At 53.5% G+C, this 19,608-nt stretch overlaps 1 protein-coding gene across 2 annotated transcripts in view; it reads left to right on the plus strand.

Moving 5' to 3' along the window:
* The window catches only part of GLYCTK (glycerate kinase), a 15,654-nt gene extending 5,406 nt beyond the window's left edge, over positions 1-10,248 (plus strand). For both annotated transcript variants that reach the window (XM_055707170.1, XM_055707169.1), the window contains exons 3-6: positions 3,399-3,794; positions 4,160-4,311; positions 6,141-6,316; positions 6,929-10,248. In XM_055707170.1, coding sequence (XP_055563145.1) covers positions 3,508-3,794; positions 4,160-4,311; positions 6,141-6,316; positions 6,929-7,831 — 1,518 coding nt within the window. In that variant the 5' untranslated portion in view covers positions 3,399-3,507 and the 3' untranslated portion in view covers positions 7,832-10,248. The remainder of the gene's footprint in view (positions 1-3,398; positions 3,795-4,159; positions 4,312-6,140; positions 6,317-6,928) is intronic.
* The last annotated feature ends 9,360 nt before the right edge of the window (positions 10,249-19,608 follow it).

Here is a 19,608-nt window from a genome sequence, read left to right on the forward strand (position 1 = left end):
TTGCCCATATTTTATCATAGTCCAGCTCCTCTTCCTCCCTCTTTCCCAGAGAAAGTGAAAATGAGGAACTGGGTTTTTGCTGCTTTTTGTTGTGAGAGTTAACAATGGAAATTTCTGCAGGCTTAGGAAGAGCTCTATGAAGAAAGAACTTAAGATGGTAACGCACGCAAACAAGTATGTAGATGGTGAACATTATTCATCAATGAAAGCTGGGGAAGATTTAATTTAAAGAGGATTAATCTAAACCCCTTACAACCCTCCTGCTCTCTTTGGAACAGGCAATTCTTAGCATTTTCCTCCTAAACTTTGTGCAAATTTCTAGAAAAAATTTCAAAAGACTATACCCCAACTCCAAATTATCCTGACCAGGGACAAAGGGAAGGTATAAAACCCAAGCCCCGCTAGTGCCTGTAACATGTCACCCTATATCCATATAGATAGAAGAGGGCTCGTTCATCCCTATCTGATTTCCCTGAGAAACTGGGGAACAAAGATTAGTGCGTGAAGCAATGAGTCACAATATCAGCCCCTTCTTCCAGCCCAGATTCCTCCCAGCCAGCAGTGGGAAGAGGAAAATGCAGGATTGTGAGGATGTAATTTCCCCACATGCAATACACAGCAGCTAACTGGCAATTACATCATTTCTAGACCCACCATCCACGGAGCAGTCTGAGAGCTGCCATGTGGATTATTTTTCTTTCCAAGGCTGCCTATGCTTTGGTGTGGGGTGACGTTCAGTTCTCTTGATCTTGTTTTTAAAGCCCTAGTAAAATGAGTAGGAGTTTTATTTTTTTTTTAATATCTACCATGGATCGCATAGCACTGATTTATAGCTGTTCCCTGATGACATTTAGTACCCAGTGCCTGAGACTGTATAAATAAATTACATAAAAATGGATTTGTGGCATCATTAGCAGCACCCTCATTCCAAGGGGAGCCTCCAGTGAGCCTGCGTGTCTAATGAGAGCTGACAAGGAGCAGAGTTACACACCAAGAGCTCCGAAGCTCATGGGTCTGTGCCAAATCCAGCTCTCTGTTGCATTGGTGTAAAGTTGGATAACCTCTGACTGCAAGGGGTTTTTACACTGGATTTACTCTGCACTTACACCTGTGCGCTGAGATCAGTGTCAGGCGGCGTGCCCTAAAATCCGTAGAAGCAATGGAAAGATGCGTGCTGACTTAACAGACTCTGGATCAGGCCTTGATGGTTAAAATACAATCTGAGTTCAGAGTGCAGAAAACAGATTACATGCCTGCTATTGTAGTGAAATGCTTTCCAGAGCAAGCATTAGCAGTATGTACACAAGTGCCAGATGAATTAAGCTGGCATTTATTTTTTTCAGCTCCAGTAGGAGAGGATTGCTTTTAAACAACTTGCGCCTGCTGTGTCGTGTCTGGAGTTGGAGCTGAATGGAACCTCTGGGAGGGCACGTGTGACAGGAGCCGCAGTTGCGGGTCTGGTTGTGCTCAATTCCCCTGGTCTTCAGGGTCAGCCGTGCATAGAAACATCCAGGCAGAGATACAGCCTGTTAAAGGCTTTGGGGCTTTATTTTCGTAAACTCCCCTGGCTCCATTTAAGCCTTTTTTGCCAACCACTTCTGCAAACCCTGTATCGAAGCTCAGATGAGGTGACCTGGGGCAGGATGTACCTCTCTTTTCTAACACCTTCCTCTGATTGCGCTGTGCTACCAGGTGAGTCAGAGACCTGCTGGGAACCAAGATGCTAATCTCAGTTCCTGAGACACAGGAATTCACTGGTGTTAGCATGGTTACTCTGACCCTCATTACAAGAGGGCTGAGGCTCAGTGGTTTAAACTGCTGGTAGCATCAGCTGCCATGAAGTTAAGAGTCTAGTAACAAAGTGGTCAGAACACGCTGTCTTTTATCCTTCTTTCTCCTCATGATTGAAAAGCCAGTCCTTCTGACCAGTATCTAAAGAGAGTATAGATAAGTAGTTTATCTGCCTTGCGTTTTGCCTTTAAAATCTGTTTCTCCTAAGTATTGAAACATTTACAGTTGGACTTGATGATCTTAAGGGTCTTTTCCAACTTAAATGATTCTTGGATGTTTTTTCTCTGGCTGTATGATTCTCCATATAGTTTTACCTGCAGGTTCCTTGTCCAATAGATCTCAGAGTGTGCCCAAGTTTCATTGTGTGAGAAGGTTTTCACAGAGCCTTTGGGTCCTTTCAGCAAAATGAGGCAGATTTAGACCCAGAGGAGCTGTTGGAAAGCTTGTCTGGTTTAATGATTAACACCTTGCAGTGCTATGGGAGTGTTAGGATAGCGAGACCTCTGGACTTGTGAGCTGTCCCAGAAGAAGCTGTCCATTGGCCTTGCACTGAAACACATCCATTTACTAGAGAGAGAATTAACTCTCTCAGGTAGTTTGAATGGGTCTGTGATCAAGTGTGTTGCCCAGGCTGCTTCAGCCTCCTGGCACCCTGCCTTAATTGCCTGCACCATAATTGCCATGAGCAGGAGAGATGCAGATCACAAGGATCTTTGATCCTGAGAAACCAGCAGTGAGCTTGCTGCCAGTTAACAGAAGGAAGGAGGAATGCTGGGAGGGAATAGATGCATGTGTGTTGGCAGGGGCTGCCTTTCCTCTGTCAAGACAAGTGTCTGCCCTTGAGCAGTTGAAATCTTTTGGTCCCCATGCAGATCTGTGGCATATAATGCTAATACTCAGTGGAGACTAGCTCAAATGGGCTTTCACAGACACAGCTGGCAACGTTGCCTGGATCTGAAGTCTTATTTGGGCTCTAAATGTGATTTTAATGGATAATGAGAGAATTAAAAAATAAAGGCAAATGAAACCTTCTGTTAATTTGCTCTTTGGTGGGGAAACCTCATTACTGGTCTCTCTGTGGCCACCAGGAGCAAGGGATCAGGCAGCCAGCAAGCTTGTTGTCTCTCCTAAGTCTGTGCCTGATGCTGCAGGGACACATGGGGCAATGCGCAGCCAGAGAATGAGATCAGCATTTGGCTAGCACGAGGAAGGAAGTTAATGTAGTGAAAAGCTGTTCCACCCAGACGCCCTGCTCTCTCCAGGACAGAGAGCAGCTTCCACAGTTTGGAAAGATGTCAAATGCTGAGCAAATAGAAATGATGGCTTGCCAGTGGCAAATCCACAGGGAAGAAACTGGCTGGCAGGGCTCTCCTCCCCTGCAGGAGGTGGTGGGATTGCAGGGGAACCACAAGCTGACAGGTGGTTTGAATGTGACACTGCCCTTCCCTCCCTCCTGCCTAGGGAGAGGTTTGAAAATGCTGTTGATATGGCACCTTAATCTAGAGGAAACAGGAGCTAGAGCTCCATGGTTCATGTTTTGCCCTCCCTGCTCTTTCTGTGACAGCCCTGTCTCTTCTACTAGTGAAAATGTTCACTTTCCCTTGCAGTTTGGAGGGTGCCAGCTGCCCCAGCTCTCAAGGCCTTGCCAGTGTTGGCAGAGTGTGTACAAGCCCACCCCACCAAGCAGCCTGACTCAGCCTGGCCACCCTGTGCAGCATGTCCCTCCGTGAGCACGCACTGTTCCTCTTCCGCAGCGCGGTGGGCACTGTCCAGCCAGCTCTGATGCTGCAGAGAGCTGTGAAGCTCCAGGGAGATGGGTGCCCTCAACTGCTGGTGAAAGGCCAGGCCTTTCCAGTGAAGAGGGACCTGTACCTGGTGGGTTTTGGCAAAGCTGTGCTGGGGATGGCTGCAGCAGCAGAAGAGATCCTGGGAGACCACCTTGTTCGGGGGATCATCAATGTGCCGCTAGGCATCCAGGAGAGCCTTCAGCGAGCAGGAATGCGGTAAGGGGGAGTGTGTCTGGACAGTTTGGCTGGGTAGGCTGCCAGATTTGTCCTCTGTGGGTGTTGCTGTGAACCCCTTCAGTCCTTTCCCACTGCTCTCATTCTGATGCCCACCCCATCCACCACACCACCCTGGTCTTCAACCACCATCACATCCCAGTGACACCAGCAACACAGCCCATCTCTTGTGCTGGATGCGCTCTCTTCTCAGCCCTGGGGAAGAGACACTCAGCAAAGGCTACCTCCCTGTCCTGGTCACTTGCTGTGTGTCTCTGGTGCACCAGGCCCATTTCCCTGCTGAGTGACAGACAGTCTGGCTGCCTGTGTTCATGTCAGTGGTGTGATTGCTTCTCTTACCTCACCAGGGAGATGCTGCTGAAGCCACACAGCAAAATCCAGGTCATCGAAGGTGCCAAGAACAACCTCCCGGACCCAGCGGCTCTGAAGGGAGCAGTTGCCATCCAGGAGCTGGCTGAGGGTCTGACTGCAGATGACCTGCTCCTTGTGCTCATCTCCGGTAGTGTGGGGATCCCAGGGAATGGGCTCTACTGAGGACCCTCCAGCTGCCTGCCCACCCATGGCTGTGCAGCAGGGGAGCGCTGTGCTGTGCTGGCCCTTTCACCACTGACACTTGGACCTCTGATTTTTCCTCTCCCTTCTCCTGTCAGCCTTTCTCCAGGGATTCACCAGGGTGGGGCACAGGGCTGTCTGCTGCTGCAGTGGATACGCTGCCTCCCAGCCCTGGGGAGAGGCTGAGCTGCGCAGGCTGGATCCTGCAGTTGTGCCACCACTGTGAGATGGCACCTCTGGCCACAGCCTGCCAGCTGCTCCCACCTCTTGGCAAGGAGACGCTTTTTTCCTGCCCCATCCTTACATTTGGACATGCAGCCTTGGAGAAGCAAGCACCTGGTGAACTTGCATGCTCCAGATTTGTGCAGGGGGGCGAGTCTGTAAGCTGAGATTTGGGACGGACCTTTGCCAGGGCTTTGCCGCTTCCCAGCCAGTGGAAAAGAGGCCCCCAGGCTCCAACAGTCAGCTGCACACCTTGCAGTGTCAGCCCTGAACACCCCCAGGCCCTGGCTTCTTCGCCCCTGGGCTCTCCCCAGACCCAAGGTTGTGTAGGGAAGGTGGGTAGTGTGCATCGAAGGGATGTAGTGACATCACCCCAACCTGAGTTCAGCTGGGTGGGTGGCTGTCACAGGGCAAAAGCATGCAGGGGCTTGGAGCAGCTCAGTAGAAAACCCTTGATCTCCTCTGCTCAGTGATTGTTCTGTGGATGCTGAAGCTGGATCTGGTGCAGAGGGAGAGTGCCGCTAGGCAAACACCCAAGCAACTGGAATCTAGCTGCACTTGCTGGGGATTCCCCTGGGCTTCCTCCCGTCCTTTGACTACGGGGATCTCCAAGAGACTCCTCAGCCCTTCAGGAAGCCTGTACAGGATCTCCCCGTGGCTGTGACTCCCTATGCATGTGCACTCCCACACAGCAGCCGGTCCCCAACTGCTCCTGCCTCTCAGCTAGATCCCTGGCTATTGACTGAAACACAGGCATTTGCATTTGTTTTTCTTGCTCATCATGTTTTATTGATGCTGATTTGTCTCAAACCTCTGAGCAGGCTTTGCCTTTTGACAGTAGCTTTCAGCTATACTTCTGTGCATGTTCACTCTCTGCTCAGATCTTGCTGCTTTCTACTCTGTATTTGCCATCCATTCCACTTTTCTGTCAGAACCTTTTTTCTTGCTGATTTTTCTGCATTTTCAGTACCCACTTGTATAAGACAGGATTCCCATCAATGAAGCTATCACCCTGGACTCTGGGTGTGCTTTTTCCTTTGCATTACTCCATCCCCCTTTCCTTTCCTCCTGAGCCTAGATGAGCACAGTTCAGCAGCTTCCGATCTTGCTGCAGCCATAGCTAGTGTTTGTACACTGTCCTGAATAAATGGAGCCAGCAAAGCTGTGTCTCTATCTGCTTAGTGCTGACTGCTGTACGAGTCATGGAGGCCGTGCTTGCTGCTCACCCATCCAGGTAGCCCTTGAAATTCAGTGTGATGACACACGAGTGGCCTGACGCAGTGGGGATAGTAGTTGCTGTCTCATCCCTGCAACATTGCAGGCATGCAGTGCCCTGGTCTGGTGAGCTTTACACTTCCTGGGTGAGGTGTAGCTGACTGCAGACAGTGCAAGACAGCAGTGATAAAAACCCATTGGCGAAGAACGAATTCTCCAGAGATGTTAGCATAGTTCCCCAATCACCTCTGCCTGGTGAGGGAAGAGGAAAGGCTTATATGTAGAACAGCCTTGCTTTACTTCTGTTTTCCTTTTCTTGCCATCTCTTCTGCATCCTAGGGGGTGGATCTGCCCTACTGCCTGCTCCCATCCCTCCCATCCTCCTCGAAGAGAAGGAGAAACTCACAAAGATGCTGGCTTCCCAAGGAGCTGACATACGGGAGCTGAATATTGTCCGGAAGACTCTGTCCTTGCTGAAGGGTGGAGGGCTGGCCCGACTCGCACATCCCGCACAGGTAACTAAAAGGAAGCCCCTGCTTTCCCACAGATCACCCACCTGCTCTCAAAATAGGGGTTTAATCAACTGACCTGCTTGCAGGGGTTTTCTCCTTACTGAGTGAACAACCTTTGCACACTGTGGCTCAGATTTCACTGAGGACCCAAACTCTCAGGGATACAGAGGTGGAAAAAGGGGAATCCAGACTCCGCAAATGTTGGCTGTGCCATCACACCAGTCTCAGCAGACCCCAGCCCTCACCCAGCAGGCACCTCCAATGTGCTGGTGCTCCACCACAGTGCTTTCAAGGCTGGGTCCCCTGGGGGCTGTTCTCAGGGCACACCATCACTGAACTTACACTAGGTTATCAGCCTGACAAGTGCAGCGTCATGAGTTACATCTTCCAGTGTGATGGTCCAGCATCAAAGGACGTTGTAGATCTGTGGGTTCAGGAAGGGCAAGGTGACACTCATGGGACCATAAAACAAAAATGGGTCAAGATCTGCCCATTTTCATCTGCTCTGATATAGGGGTGGCACAAGCGAAACTCAGAGCAGCACTTCTGGCAGGGCTCCTGTGCAGTCACTCGTCTCTGCCTCCCACAATAATCCGTGGGCATTCTTTTTGGCAGGTGGTGAGCCTCATCCTTTCTGATGTGATCGGTGACCCCCTGGACATTATAGCAAGTGGGCCCACTGCTGCCAGCTCCCACAGCGTCCAGGATTGCCTTCAGATACTCACCAAATACAATCTGCTGCACAACCTGCCCAAGTCAGTGGAAACAGTCCTGTCCAGCTCTCCCACCAAGCCCACTGCTTCAGAAGACTACTCCCATGTTTGCAACATCATCATCGGGTCAAATACACTGGCTTTAGATGAGGCCAAACGCCAAGCCGAGGGCCTGGGCTACGCCACTCTGATCCTGAGCACAGCAATCTGCGGGGAAGTCGGCCGCATGGCCATGCTCTACTGCCAGCTGATCCAGCTGGTCTGCCTGGGCTTTGCCAGCCTCGGAGAAGGGCCCCTGAGTGATGCGGTGAGGGGGAATCTCCTGCAGCTGGCGGCAGAGCTAGCCATCCCGGGTTTGAACCTTGCTAAGTTTCTACAGACCCTGCGAGGATTAGGGCCTGAAAGACCAGTCTGCATCCTGGCCGGCGGAGAAACCACAGTTCAGCTTCAAGGAAGTGGCAAGGGAGGGAGGAACCAGGAGCTGGCCCTGCGCGTGGGGCTGGGGCTGCACAGGGCACAGGCTACGGAAGTCAGCCCCCCAGGGAGGTGTGAGATTGTCTTCCTTAGCGCGGGAACAGACGGGCAGGATGGCCCAACGGAGGCGGCAGGGGCCTTCTGCAGCCCACAGATGGTGGCTGAGGCGCTGCAGGAGGGCCTTGATGTGGAGGCCTTTCTCCGCAACAACGACTCCTATACGTTCTTCAGCCAGTTCCAAGGTGGGCATCACCTCCTGGTGACAGGCTTGACAGGCACCAATGTCATGGACATCCAGGCCATTTTAATTAGAGCCATGAAGAGATCATGAGAGCTCCCTCCAAAGATATCCAGATACATTTAATTAGGATCAGGGGTAAATGAAGGCAGACAAATGTAAACTGCTTAAATTAGGGCTTACGGTTGAGGGTGCTAATATCTTTAACAGAAAGAATCCACTAATTAGACACATGAGTGGATGTTCACAGCAAAAGCAAGCACTTGTAATTGGGATCAGAGGAAGGTAAGAGGTCACATTACAGACACAGAGGCCGGATTTAACACTTCTGCTGAGAGCCACCACTCCTGTGACTGCTTCAACTATAGTTAAAAGATGTGGGGAGATCAAGACCATAGTAGGGCTGCCAGGGAGAGCCCTCACTGCAGCTGATGCACCTCCACACCCCCAGCTCCAGAGCAGCTCAGCAGTGGGCTTTTGCATGTTCACAGAAGTGCATTACAGCAACTGAAGGATGCAAAATCAATAGCAAGGCCTGCCCAGCTGGAGGCACGGAGGTGCAGGGGGACACAGTGGGAAAGGGGACACCCAGCACCCGCTCCACCTGCCACTGCAGTGCCCGGCAGCTCCTCCCACACCAGGTACCTGGGGCAACTCAGAGACCCCCAGCCCAGCATGGTGCACACCCAGCAGCGCGGTTAAGGAGCACGTTGGCAGAGAGAAGCATTTGATAATGGACATGTGACACAAAAACAGTGCAGTGTCACAGAGGGTGGTACACCTTCACTGTGCAGCACAAGGAAGGAGACAACTGAGGTGCAGTGGTAAGCCAGCTGAGTGGAGTCCTCTTCTAGCCTCCTTCCCTCCACAGGGACATCTTCCCCGCTGATACCTGTTGGGAGAGCCTTTGTGCCAGCAGTGTGTATGCCATGAGCTTTCACAGTGTTGTTTTCCAACTGCCTAGAAAACAGTCGTGCATCCAGCCTGAGCCACTGACCTTTCTTCTGCGCTGAGGCAGAAGTCGCTGTCACTCTGATTAACTCTGCTAATTCCACAGAACAAAAGGCAAGGAAACCTTCACGCTCAGCTCTCCTGACCCATGCTGCTGAGCTGATCAAAGGGCAAAGCTGCCAGAGCTGTGCTTTGACAGGGAGCTGCTCCCCTGTATATATAAGGTGGTTATCGTGGTTTTGTCACCTACTGCAGTGCAATATGTGGGACAGCAGCGATGAGCCATGTTTCCCAGGACATGGAGGCCACAGTGGGGCTGGATTTCAGAAGGGCTCTGCCTGTAGCAACAGGCACGATGACGGTTTTGGCTGCATATTCAAAGGACTTCAGCTCAGCAGCCAGTATGACCCAACAACATCCGACTCCTTTTGAATATCTGCCTGTTTGTTACAGAGCCTAAGCGGGAACTGAGCTCCTTTGAAAAATCCAGCTCTAATTTAATAGGACACGCTTGGCTCAGATTCTTTCCAGACAGACAGACCTACTCTGTGTGGCTGATCTCATCTCGTGACATAAATACACCGTCCTGCCAACACCGTGAGTCGTGGTGTCTCACTGAACAGTCGTTCTGCGGCCTGCTCCAAGATGGATCAGAGGGCGGATTTTTGAGGAGGATGCAACACCTCCTGCTTTCGTTTCAAAGCCAATATCTAACAAGTAGGGATATCAGCAGGACCGTCACGGGGCCTGGTATCAATGCCAGGCTGGCAGCTGGCCTGTCTGGGCCACAGCCCAGGCATGGTGTCAAGGCACAAGCCTAGGGATTTCAAAACCTCAAGTCTTACCCCAGTGGTTTAAACTCATCCATGCATCTCATTTGTCCTCCGAGTCTGAAGGTCTTCTGTAACATGCCTGAACTTGCTTACGCTGGCAAACAGCTTTGAGATCTGCTGGGGAAAACCTGCCAAGCGTTATAAAGTTTGCTGTGCCCCTGTAATGTCAGGTGACAGTTGCACAGGAGAAGCTGCTTTGTGCTGTGCAGTTTTTTTCCGCAGGTTGCCAGCAGGTCACTGGCAGGTCACCTCCTCCATGCCTGGCATGCCAGCACCACAGGGGCTCTAACATACACAGCGATACAGCCAAAAAGTACGGGCTGCAGCCAGAATAACTGGCTAAAGCTGGCTCCAAAGTGGTGTTAATGCTTCCTGTCCAGTTCTGCTCCAGTGAAATCCAGAGTGACTCCGGTTTCAGGCTCAGGTGCCTGGTAGAAGGGTCACTGCCATCTTCAGGAGCAGGTCCGGCATGCCAGCCTGGGCACACAGCTGCAGGTCCACTGTACCCCTATGCTCTGCCTGCAGCCCTGCCACATTGCTGAGCACTGCTAGTCCTTGGAGCTGCTGCCTGTGCTGTGTCACAGTCAAATTCAGAAGACCTTGGTCTAGCGCTTGCTGCCTTCTCCTGGGAAATGCCTACCACATGTACCCTGAGCAGTGTCCTTGCTTTCTAAACAGTGGCTTTTCACTAGCAATTAAAAAGAGTTTGTGTTGGGGAGGAGAGAAGACTAACAAAAGGTTTGTTGAAAGGATGGAGCTGTTTGAAGTGCACTTCACATCTGCACTCGCTTGGCCTCCATATACGGTTTTTGTTCTTGTCTGTTCTAATGAGGAGATAACAGGACAGGGGGAGGTTGACCAAGGACACCCAGGTTACAGAAACACTTTTTCCTCTTCTGGTGCTTCTACCTGGATAAACTGAAGTTCCATTTCTGAGGGGTTGCTTGGGTGGACCCGGTACATCTTCTGCCTAAGGAGGAAAGGAGCTGTGGAGGGTGTGCACCCCTTACAAACAAGGCACCGTTTTATTCCTCTGCACAGTGCTCAGCACAGAATTGTCTGTTACTGCTCCAGCCCAAAGCCAGCTCCATCTGACCTGCAGTCCCTTTGCCAACAGCAAAAGACCCCACGCATGAGCTAGCGTACATGGGGCTGCACTGGTCGGGTTTTGCAAGGATTTGTAAGAAGACAGTTGCATCTAAAGATGCAACAGCATTGCTTACCTGCCAGGTAACGATTTGCCTCTGGGCTGTTGGAGCCTGCCAGGAGCAATGACTTTCCCATGGGGAACCTGACTGAGTCACCACAGCTGAGCAGGGCTTTGCAGCTTGCCCATGCTGTCGTGGATGGGATATTAGCATCATGTGAGTGTACCCAGGGATGTGAAGAAACACAGAGTGCAACTATGGTCACACTGAGAGATCCCAGTGTGCTGGCCATGCTGGGACTAGCTCCACACCATCCTGGCTCTGAGGTGCTTCTGCCTAAGGAGACAAGTCACAGAAAGAGTGAGGAAAGTAAGAGTTGCTTGGTTTTGACACTCCCTTCCCTTTTTATTGGAAAAGCAAAACTCTTTCTATGCCAGCCAGTCTCCAGGAAGGAGGGAGATGGCCGGAGATGGCCAACAGCTCCCTGGCCGCAACCCGTATGTGGGCAGGGGATACAGGGGCAGCTGTCAGGAAAAACACACCCAGCTGCTGGGCAGGGAGTGCACGAGCAAAGCCTGGGTGCATTCGGCATCAGTTTGCTCTCCTAAGCAGGCTGCTCATAGCCAAACAGTGCTAATGGTCGGGAGAAGTAACTGCGTTATTAACAGCACGAGCTTTTGGCAGTAAATTAAAAATCTTGGCTGCCGCCCTTGGCTCTGCTCTTGCCTCTTAGGAGACATTAATATCACAGCTCCCCAGCATTCCCATTATCACTTCATTAAGGATCCAATAATGATAAATGTGGATGGTTTTATTTTGCACAGAGCCTGATTAATGGCTAATATTTCACTAGGTGTTAATGGGGCCCTTCCTTTATGGAGGGTTTGGAAGGGGGCTGCCTTTCATCTACTCCACAAGCTGGGTAATTTTCACTATTTTCGCTAATGTGACAGATTTAATGCAAACCTTGAAAGAGCTGCTGAGGCCTCTTGAGAAACTTTGAAGAGCATCGTGCTTGGGGCAGCCCTTGCTGCCATGGCCGTTCCCCAGCTCCTTTCTTCTTCTTCTTCCTCCTTCTCCTTTGTCCTGCCAGCAGCCTCCTTCCAGTGCACACACCCAGATGCTTCCCAAGGCTGTCACCCATCTCTCAGGATAGTGGGGGCCAAAAGCAAACCAGGGGTCTCCCCACGGACGACCCCACCAGCACAGCTGCCAGGGCTCTCCACAACAGATGTGGTGCAGAATCAGGCCAGCCCTTGCAAGGGGGTGCTGGCCTCACCCCAGAGCAGCTTGGCACCCCTCATCTGCCCCGCCTCCCCCCCCCCCCGGCCCCGAGAGGGCTGGGGAGCCTGCGATGCAGGACAGAGCCTGGGCTGAGGCCAGTGGCACTCCTCCAGCACCCCAGGGGATAGCTTTGGTGGCTCCTCCAAGGCTGGCTTCCATAGCACAGGGGCTGTTCTCCGCCGTAGGACCCTGGCGTATTGCACGGCTTCAATCCCTATATGAAGTGGGATGTATAATCACATAGGAATAAAAAGCCATACATGACGGCAGGCTGTGAGTTGCTCCACGCTGGCAGGGCAACGGGCCAGTCCCTCTGCAGTGGCTGCCACAGCCCTCACTGGGATGAGGCTGGGCCCCGGTGAGCCCCCAGGACACCCCCCCAGCCCCTGTATCAGTCTGTGGGGAGACAGAGGAGCCCTGCATCAAACAGAAGAGAGGCGACGTTGCAGCCAGGAGAAAGCATGGGAGGCCCCAGAGCCTCGGCAGAGGGACACCCTGCAGGTCAGCACTTGCTCCCAGCTCTCCCAGCTAACAGGGGGCCTCCCACCCCAGGCACCTCCTTGGAGCTGAGACAAGACTTGCCCTGTGGTACACCCAGAACTGCCCATCCCTGTCCCAGAGCATCAGCTCCAGGAGCTCTTCCAAACTGGTGACCCTCTGCTTGCACCACTGTCACCCCCAGGGCTTTATCAACACCACAAAGGCAATGGGTTGTGGTACCTCCAGCACAATTGCAAACACCTGGTGGGGGAGAAAAAGGCACCAGCCCCCTCCCTGTGGTGGCTGGAGTGTCCTCTGCCATCTGACCAGAAGAGGAGAGCCCAGCAGGTGAAGGGAGCAGTCGCAAGGAGCTGTCAGCGGCCGGCTGTCAGAGCACAAATCCCCTGGCAGCCCATTAGGAGCAGCTCCCGGCTGCCTGCAGGAGCTCTTGACAGGGGGCCAGGCACTGGCGCGAATCCTCCGCTAAGAAGGTGGACGTGGGTGGAATGAAACCAGGGAGCTATTGCTCTGGTGAACGCTTACTGGGCAGCACTGGCACAGCCGCTGCGGGCAACCCCATGTACTGGGGTGAGGGGGGCGACCTGGGCAGGCTCCTGCAGGAGCCCACCCAAGCGATGCTGGGGCTAAAGCCAAGTGGTGGCCGGCAAGAAAGGGGGGTTTGTGCTGCCTACTCTGCTGCCTTTCTGCTCACATCCCAGTGGCGATTCTGGCATCCTCAGGATGGGAGACCCAAGCAGCCCCTGCAGCCAGAGTGGATGTGTGGCATGTGCAGGCTCATGCAATGCAGCCCGGACGTGCACCGAGAAGGGAAGAGCTTCCTTTAGCTAAAAAAAAAACCCCCAAAAAACCAAAAAACCCCAAAACAAACCTCAAAAAAACACCCAGCAACAAAAGAACCCCACACAACACTACACAAAGCACGATGCAAACTCTGCTTGCCACGTGGCACCAAAACCCCTCTTTTTTGCTGGCCCGGGAGACTGCAGCCAATTGCCAGCCCCTGGCTGAGCACTGTGGCATTCTTGGGCAGCACCGGAGGGGCTGAGCCACCTGAGAGCCATCACCCCGGGCTCCCCTGAACCCATGAGGAAGATCTTCAAACTCCAGGCTGCCTTTCCAAGCCACATGGCAGCACTGGGGACATCAACACCCTTCAGAGTACTCAGGGAAACCTTCCTCCATCCCCAGGCTCAGGAGCGGCTCAGCAGGCTGGACTCTGCACATCATTCCCCATTGGGATGCTCCTGCCCAGCCCGACCCTGCACAGTGGACGGCCAGGAGTCCCTAGGTGAGGGTCCCCACATGTCCTCTCCCTGGGACAGCACAGGCAGGGGGCTTCCAGACCCCAAGGAGCAGGGGGGAACATCCCTTGCCGCTGCCTCACACAGAACAATCTAAGCAAGGGGCCTTTTTTTGGTGCAAAGCCTGGAGGATTTGGCTTTCCACATCAGTATTTCCTAAACTCTCACCCACCTGCTCCATGAGCTGTGAAGAGCTGAGGGTTGAGCCATGTCACTGCCACATTTTGGGAGGATGGAGGGGTCATCCCCTCCCTGGAGAGGGGCAGCCACGACTCTCCCTCAGCTGGGCTGTGCCACAGCAACTGCTGGATCAGGCACTGTGGCTCCTCGAAAAGCACAAATCCTGCAGCGCGAGGGGCTTGACCCAACCGAGACCTCCAGCAAAAGCCATGCAGGAGGCGAGCGGTGACAGCCATCGGTGCAGCAGGAGGGAGACGCACATGAGCAACCACACCACCGGAGCAAACCGGGTGTGGAGATGGTACTGCCAGGTCCTCGGTAGCTCCTTAACCGCCTCCAAACCAAATCAGCAATTAAGGGATCGTCATTTGATGAATTGTACAAAAAGATGCATTTGTGAATCACCGTACCCAGGCTGGGTAAGAACACTGCCGGTGCTGTATTTGGGAGTAATTACTCTCCACGAGCATGTGAATCATTAGGTATAATTACCCTAATAAATAAAAGGAAGATAACTCCAGTCTCTAGCCTAATCTAGCACAAGCGATTTTCGGGGCAAACTGCGCAAAAGAAAACTGGGAGTGCGAGGCAAAGGGAAAGCAGGAAGAGGAGAGCTTCAAAACCTGGACCGTTAATCCCTCCCGCAGCAATCGAAGCTGGCCAGCAGCGATGGAGCCTGTCCCACAGGTCCTCGACGGAGTTTGGTGGCAAAGAATTTGCCGCAGAGGGCTGAGGTTTGGCTGCAACAGGGTTGTCCCTTCCCAGGACAGCATCCCACTGGAGCACAACTTCTCCTGGCAAAAGTTTCCCTGCTACAAAAATGCAATTGGGTTAAAAAAATATTTATTTTTGAGGTGGCTGGGGGCAGGGGGGCAACGGTTATTTGAGTCTGATGAAACCATTTTGCTTTTTTCCCCTGGGAAATGCTGGAATAAAATAAATAAATAAATAACCCCCACCCCACTCAAAGTTGACATTTCAAAACGAAGCAGCAATGTTCTTCTCCACTTAAAATGTCATCACAGACTTTTGCTTTAAAAAAAAAAAAAAAAAAGCAGCCTTCTGAGTGACATTTTAAGGGGAAATGTTGACTTAAAGCCAGAAGGAAACCCCCTAACCCATGCAACAAAACGCTTTGAGCTACAGTGAGACTCGCTGCAGGAATATTGATATTTTTTGCAGGGAAAAAAAAAAACCCACCAAATTTGCAAGTAACTGCAGATCTTTTGCAGATTGAATTTCCCACAGGGCTAACCCATCCTCGAGGAAGCAAGACTTTGGACCATTGTACCAGACCTGCATGGAAAAGGATGGAGCAACACCACTGCCCTGTCTCAGAACAAACAGCATCCCCAATTCTGGGCATATTTTCTCAAAAGCGCTGCAAAGCAAAGCAAATAATTGGGAGTGGAGGCTGGTTTTCTCCTAGAGAGGTGGCAGGCGAGTGGCGCTGGCTCTGTGCTGTCCCCGCAGGATGCCAGCACAGGAGCTGAGGCTGGACAGGGGCAGTAGTGGGGAAGATGCTGAGGCCGGGGGATGCCGGCACCAGGGTGGGGAGCACGAGGTTTATCCCACCTCCTCCAGGGTTCCCCACAGGCAGAAACAGGTTTTAGTCTGTGATTCATGGGAATCCCTGCTTGCTCCCCAGGGAGCAAGAGACTTGCAGCTTGTCCCTTCTCCACCTGCAAGAGGGGCTAACCCCTGCCGAGAGATGCTCCACAAGATCCAGCTGTGCCTAGCTGCCTCTGCCTGTGGCTCTTCTGCTGCGTGGGGTCTGACCGAGAGCAATCTGTGCTTGGGCTCTCCCCAGGCCACTGTTATTGCTGCCTGGGTTTGTTTTTTTTTAATAACTCGTAATATGAGAAGCCTGCCCAGGAGAGCAGAGGGATTACTGGCAACTACCACATCCCATTTACTGGGCTTCGAGGGGCTTGAGCCAGGTGGATTAGCCAGGAGCAGAGAGGGGGACACAAACCACCAGGCTGGGACAGACCATGGCTGAATCCTTTTAACACAGGGCTGCAGCAAAATCCCGCAGACAAGTATCTTCCAGCCTCTGAAGGAGAGGGCCAGGTGGGAAGGGCTGTGGAATCCTAATTAGCTTTTTGATATTAATGAATTGGCACTGAAGCAAACAAACCGGCAACAGTGGTTGGCACAGCTCCTGCCACCACCTCCCAGTCCCAGCACCGGGCTGCCTGCACAAGGGGGCTTGGTGGCATAGCCCCTGCCGGGGGGGAACAACTGCCAGGAACATGTGGACCCAGAGAAACAGAGGGGGACACATGCCACTGTGGGAGAGGAGCTGCTTAGGCACAACAGCACAGGGAAGACGCAAAGCATCCAGGACCCAAGGGCACATGGCAGGGCACGCTGCAGTCTCCATCACCACAGCTGACACTGGGAGACGCCACCGCTTGCACGGGGACACCCACCTTGCCAGGGGCTTTCTGCGAGACCAAGGCCGAGTCACTTTGTCCTCCCCGCCAGCAGCCAGGGAGGGGGCACTCCATCACCAGCTATGCTGACAGGTGCCCACTGGCTTGGAAAGCTAAAAGCCAGCAGCTGGAGACACAAGGCACACAAATAAATCCTCACACTGGACATCCGTGCCTCAGCCCCTATTTCAGGGCTCCAAAAGCCTAGAAGACACCCAGCAGGCAAGCCAAGAGGAGCCACAGGTGCTGGGGACATCCTGCAATATTAATTAGCACTATTAGTTATTAAATTTTGCCCAGGGAGAACCAGAACCAGACAGCTCCTTTCTTGTCTCCAAGACTAATATCTGCTAATGGGGAGGGAAGGGGCTCCCCACACACCACCCCCAGCACCCTGGGTGCAAACCTGGGAGTCACCTATTGGTAGCTGCTTGGATGCACAACCCAGCCACAGCCCCACTACTAACAGAAGGCACCCAAAGAGCCTGAAGGTCCTGGCCCAGCACAGGCTACAGGGGTAAGCCCTGCAGAAAGTCCCCCTCACCCACCCCCAGCTCAGGGTGATACCAAAAGCAAGCAACACCCTGGGCACAGCCCTCGAGCCCATCTCACCTCCTGCCTGCACCAGCAGCTCCAACAAGTCCAGCCTGAGAGGACACCTGAGTCTTGTCCCAGAACACAGCTAACGTGACTCTACTTGCCAACAGACTACATCCCATCCCTCCTCAGCTGCTTTAACCTCTTGTAAGCCCTCCTGGAAAGGCAGGAATCACTGTGTGCTGTGCTGAGCCACCAGAAGTTGATTAAGCCCTAATTAATTGCATTAAGGTCAGCCAATGTACTCTGTTAAGGAAGAAAGCCAATAATTAAACTCCACGTGGGGCATGCTTCTGCCATTAGCTCCCCCGGCTGCAGCAGCAGAGTTGGGCTCGGCAGGGTCACAGCCAGCGCCACTCGCCAGCACACAGTGGTGGCAATCGGGGAAATAATTAAGTGCCAGGCATAAAACCATCAGCACTTCAATGGCTGGTTGACAAAACCCACCCAGCACGGCTGGCAGTAGTGGGGCTGCCTGGGAAGGCTCAGAGTGGAGGGGACCATGGGGGGGACACTGGCCACATGGAGAGCATCCTCTGCAGGGTGCCCTGAGGAGTGTGCAGCCATGTCTGGCCAGGCTGAGCCGCATCCGTGGCAGTGCTGGGGTGAGGAGAGCAGCAGGGGATGGCACAGGTCCCTGTGCAGGGAGGGAAGCCCTGTGGGTGCCGGCAATAGGGTTTTGTGTAGCCCAGAGGAGAGCACTTGCTCCCGCACCGGGTGGGAGGCAGCTGGGGGCACTGTACAGAGGTGACCTGCCCCTTGCTGTAGTGGTGCCATCTCTGTGTGGGGCCAGCCTGGCCAGGGATGTGGCCCCTGGCGTGGAGATGAGCTTGGGTGCTGAGCTGTGCAGGACTGGGCCATGCAAGCCCTGCCTCTGCCCACTGCCAGTCCAGCCTGAAAGTGCAAACGCCAGGCATAGAGGTGATGGGTATGAGCATCAGGTTGTTCCTGGCCCCCAGAAACCCAGGTGCTACGTGCCCTGAGAAGGCGAGGGTGCTGCAGGGGAGCCCCAGCGAAGACCCTCACCTGGCCCTGGGGCTCTGCAGCAGAGCAGGGAGCGACGGGGCAGCATGAGCCATTCCTGGGGTGAGGGATGGGGTCCTGCCACTTCTGGGTAGGGGAAGGAGCACAGGGCGCTTGGGGCTCTGCCCATGCAATCCCTCCCCGGCAGCAAGCTCATTTAAGGCTTTGCTTTGCTCCCAGCTGAAAAAATAAAGGACAAGGTAATCTGCCTGCCTGTCCCTCTTTGTCTCGGGGATAATAGCAGGCAGCACAGTGTGGAGCCCCCCAGGGCTTTGCAGATTACAGCTTTCAGAGATGTCTATAGTGCCTGGACAAAAATGAGAGGTGGTGGAGCAGAGCAGGACAGCAGGGACGTCACAAGGTCACCCGCTCCCTGCCTGCCTAACTGCATCTCCCCTCTTCTTCCCCTGCCACCGGCCAGGCAGGCGATGGGACGGTGGCCGGGCGATGGGATGGCAGCAGAGCTCTCCTCTGGGCTTCCCAGCTCCAAAGGCTGACCCTTCACTGACGGCAGAGTCATGAATATTTCACGGAGGCTTTTTGCTTTATAACTTACGCTTCACCAATTCTGATAATTACACATCTGATCTGGGGGGGCGTGAAACAGAGACAAAACCATGTAACCTGCCACAATAACCACAACAGTGTGAGCTACCGCTCCCATACTCATGATGACTTCTTTGCAAATCACCTACAGACCCAAAATGACTAGCTGGAGACACACAGGAATCACTGCACGGGGCTGAGCTGCAGCTGGCTTTTCAATAACTCCAAGGGTCAAGACACCGGAGGGAAAAAATCCCAAACCAATTCCCCCATTTCCCATTAGTTTTGTCTGGCAGGAGGCGTCCCAACCCCGGCAACAAATATCCGCCCAGGAATGCCTCATGTCTAAAAGCACACAAAAAAAAGGGGAGGTGGGAGGAAACCCTAGGCCTGGCCTTCTTTCCCCCTGGCCGAGTTCAAACAGCTTTGGGAGGGCAGGCAGGGGCAGGCAGGGGCTCGCAGCACCTTGTGCTGGCGCTCGGCAGCGCGGATGCGGGCAGAGGGGCAGGTCGGAGGAAGACGCCATCCCTTGTGCATCCCTCTCCCCAGCTCCTCGTCCCTGCTGCGGCTGCCCACGCCAGCCCCAGGTCGTGGCCAGGCTCCGGCTCCTGCTCATCCCCTGCTCGCCCTCCCTTCCCTCCCGTCACCACACACGTCATCCCTCCAAACACAGCCCACGTCGCTGGCGCAGCGGTGCCAACAGTGAGCCGGAGGGGGCCCGGCCAGCGCACACCATGGCGTGCGGCTCTGCACCTTCACGTGCGGCTCCTGCACAGCCCGGGTTTATTTAGTTTATTGAAACCAGGGGGGGCTGAAGCCGCAACAGCATCCTCCAAAAAAACTTCTGGGGACAAGGCATCTGTGTGGGCATTTTGTAGGCCCTAGTGTGTACACACACTCCGAAACACCCCGCATGCCCTCTGTGTGCCACCCACCCTGACCATCACCTCTTTCCTGCCTTTGAGAGCCAGCCCCGAGACAGAGAAGGAACCAGACAGAGCAAAGGGGAGAAAGGGGCACCAGACAATAAAACCATGGCTAAACCCACAGTCCTTGACATCCCAGTTC

The sequence above is a fragment of the Falco cherrug genome, chromosome 4 (genome assembly GCF_023634085.1).
Source record: "Falco cherrug isolate bFalChe1 chromosome 4, bFalChe1.pri, whole genome shotgun sequence".
Taxonomy (NCBI): Eukaryota; Metazoa; Chordata; class Aves; order Falconiformes; family Falconidae; genus Falco; species Falco cherrug.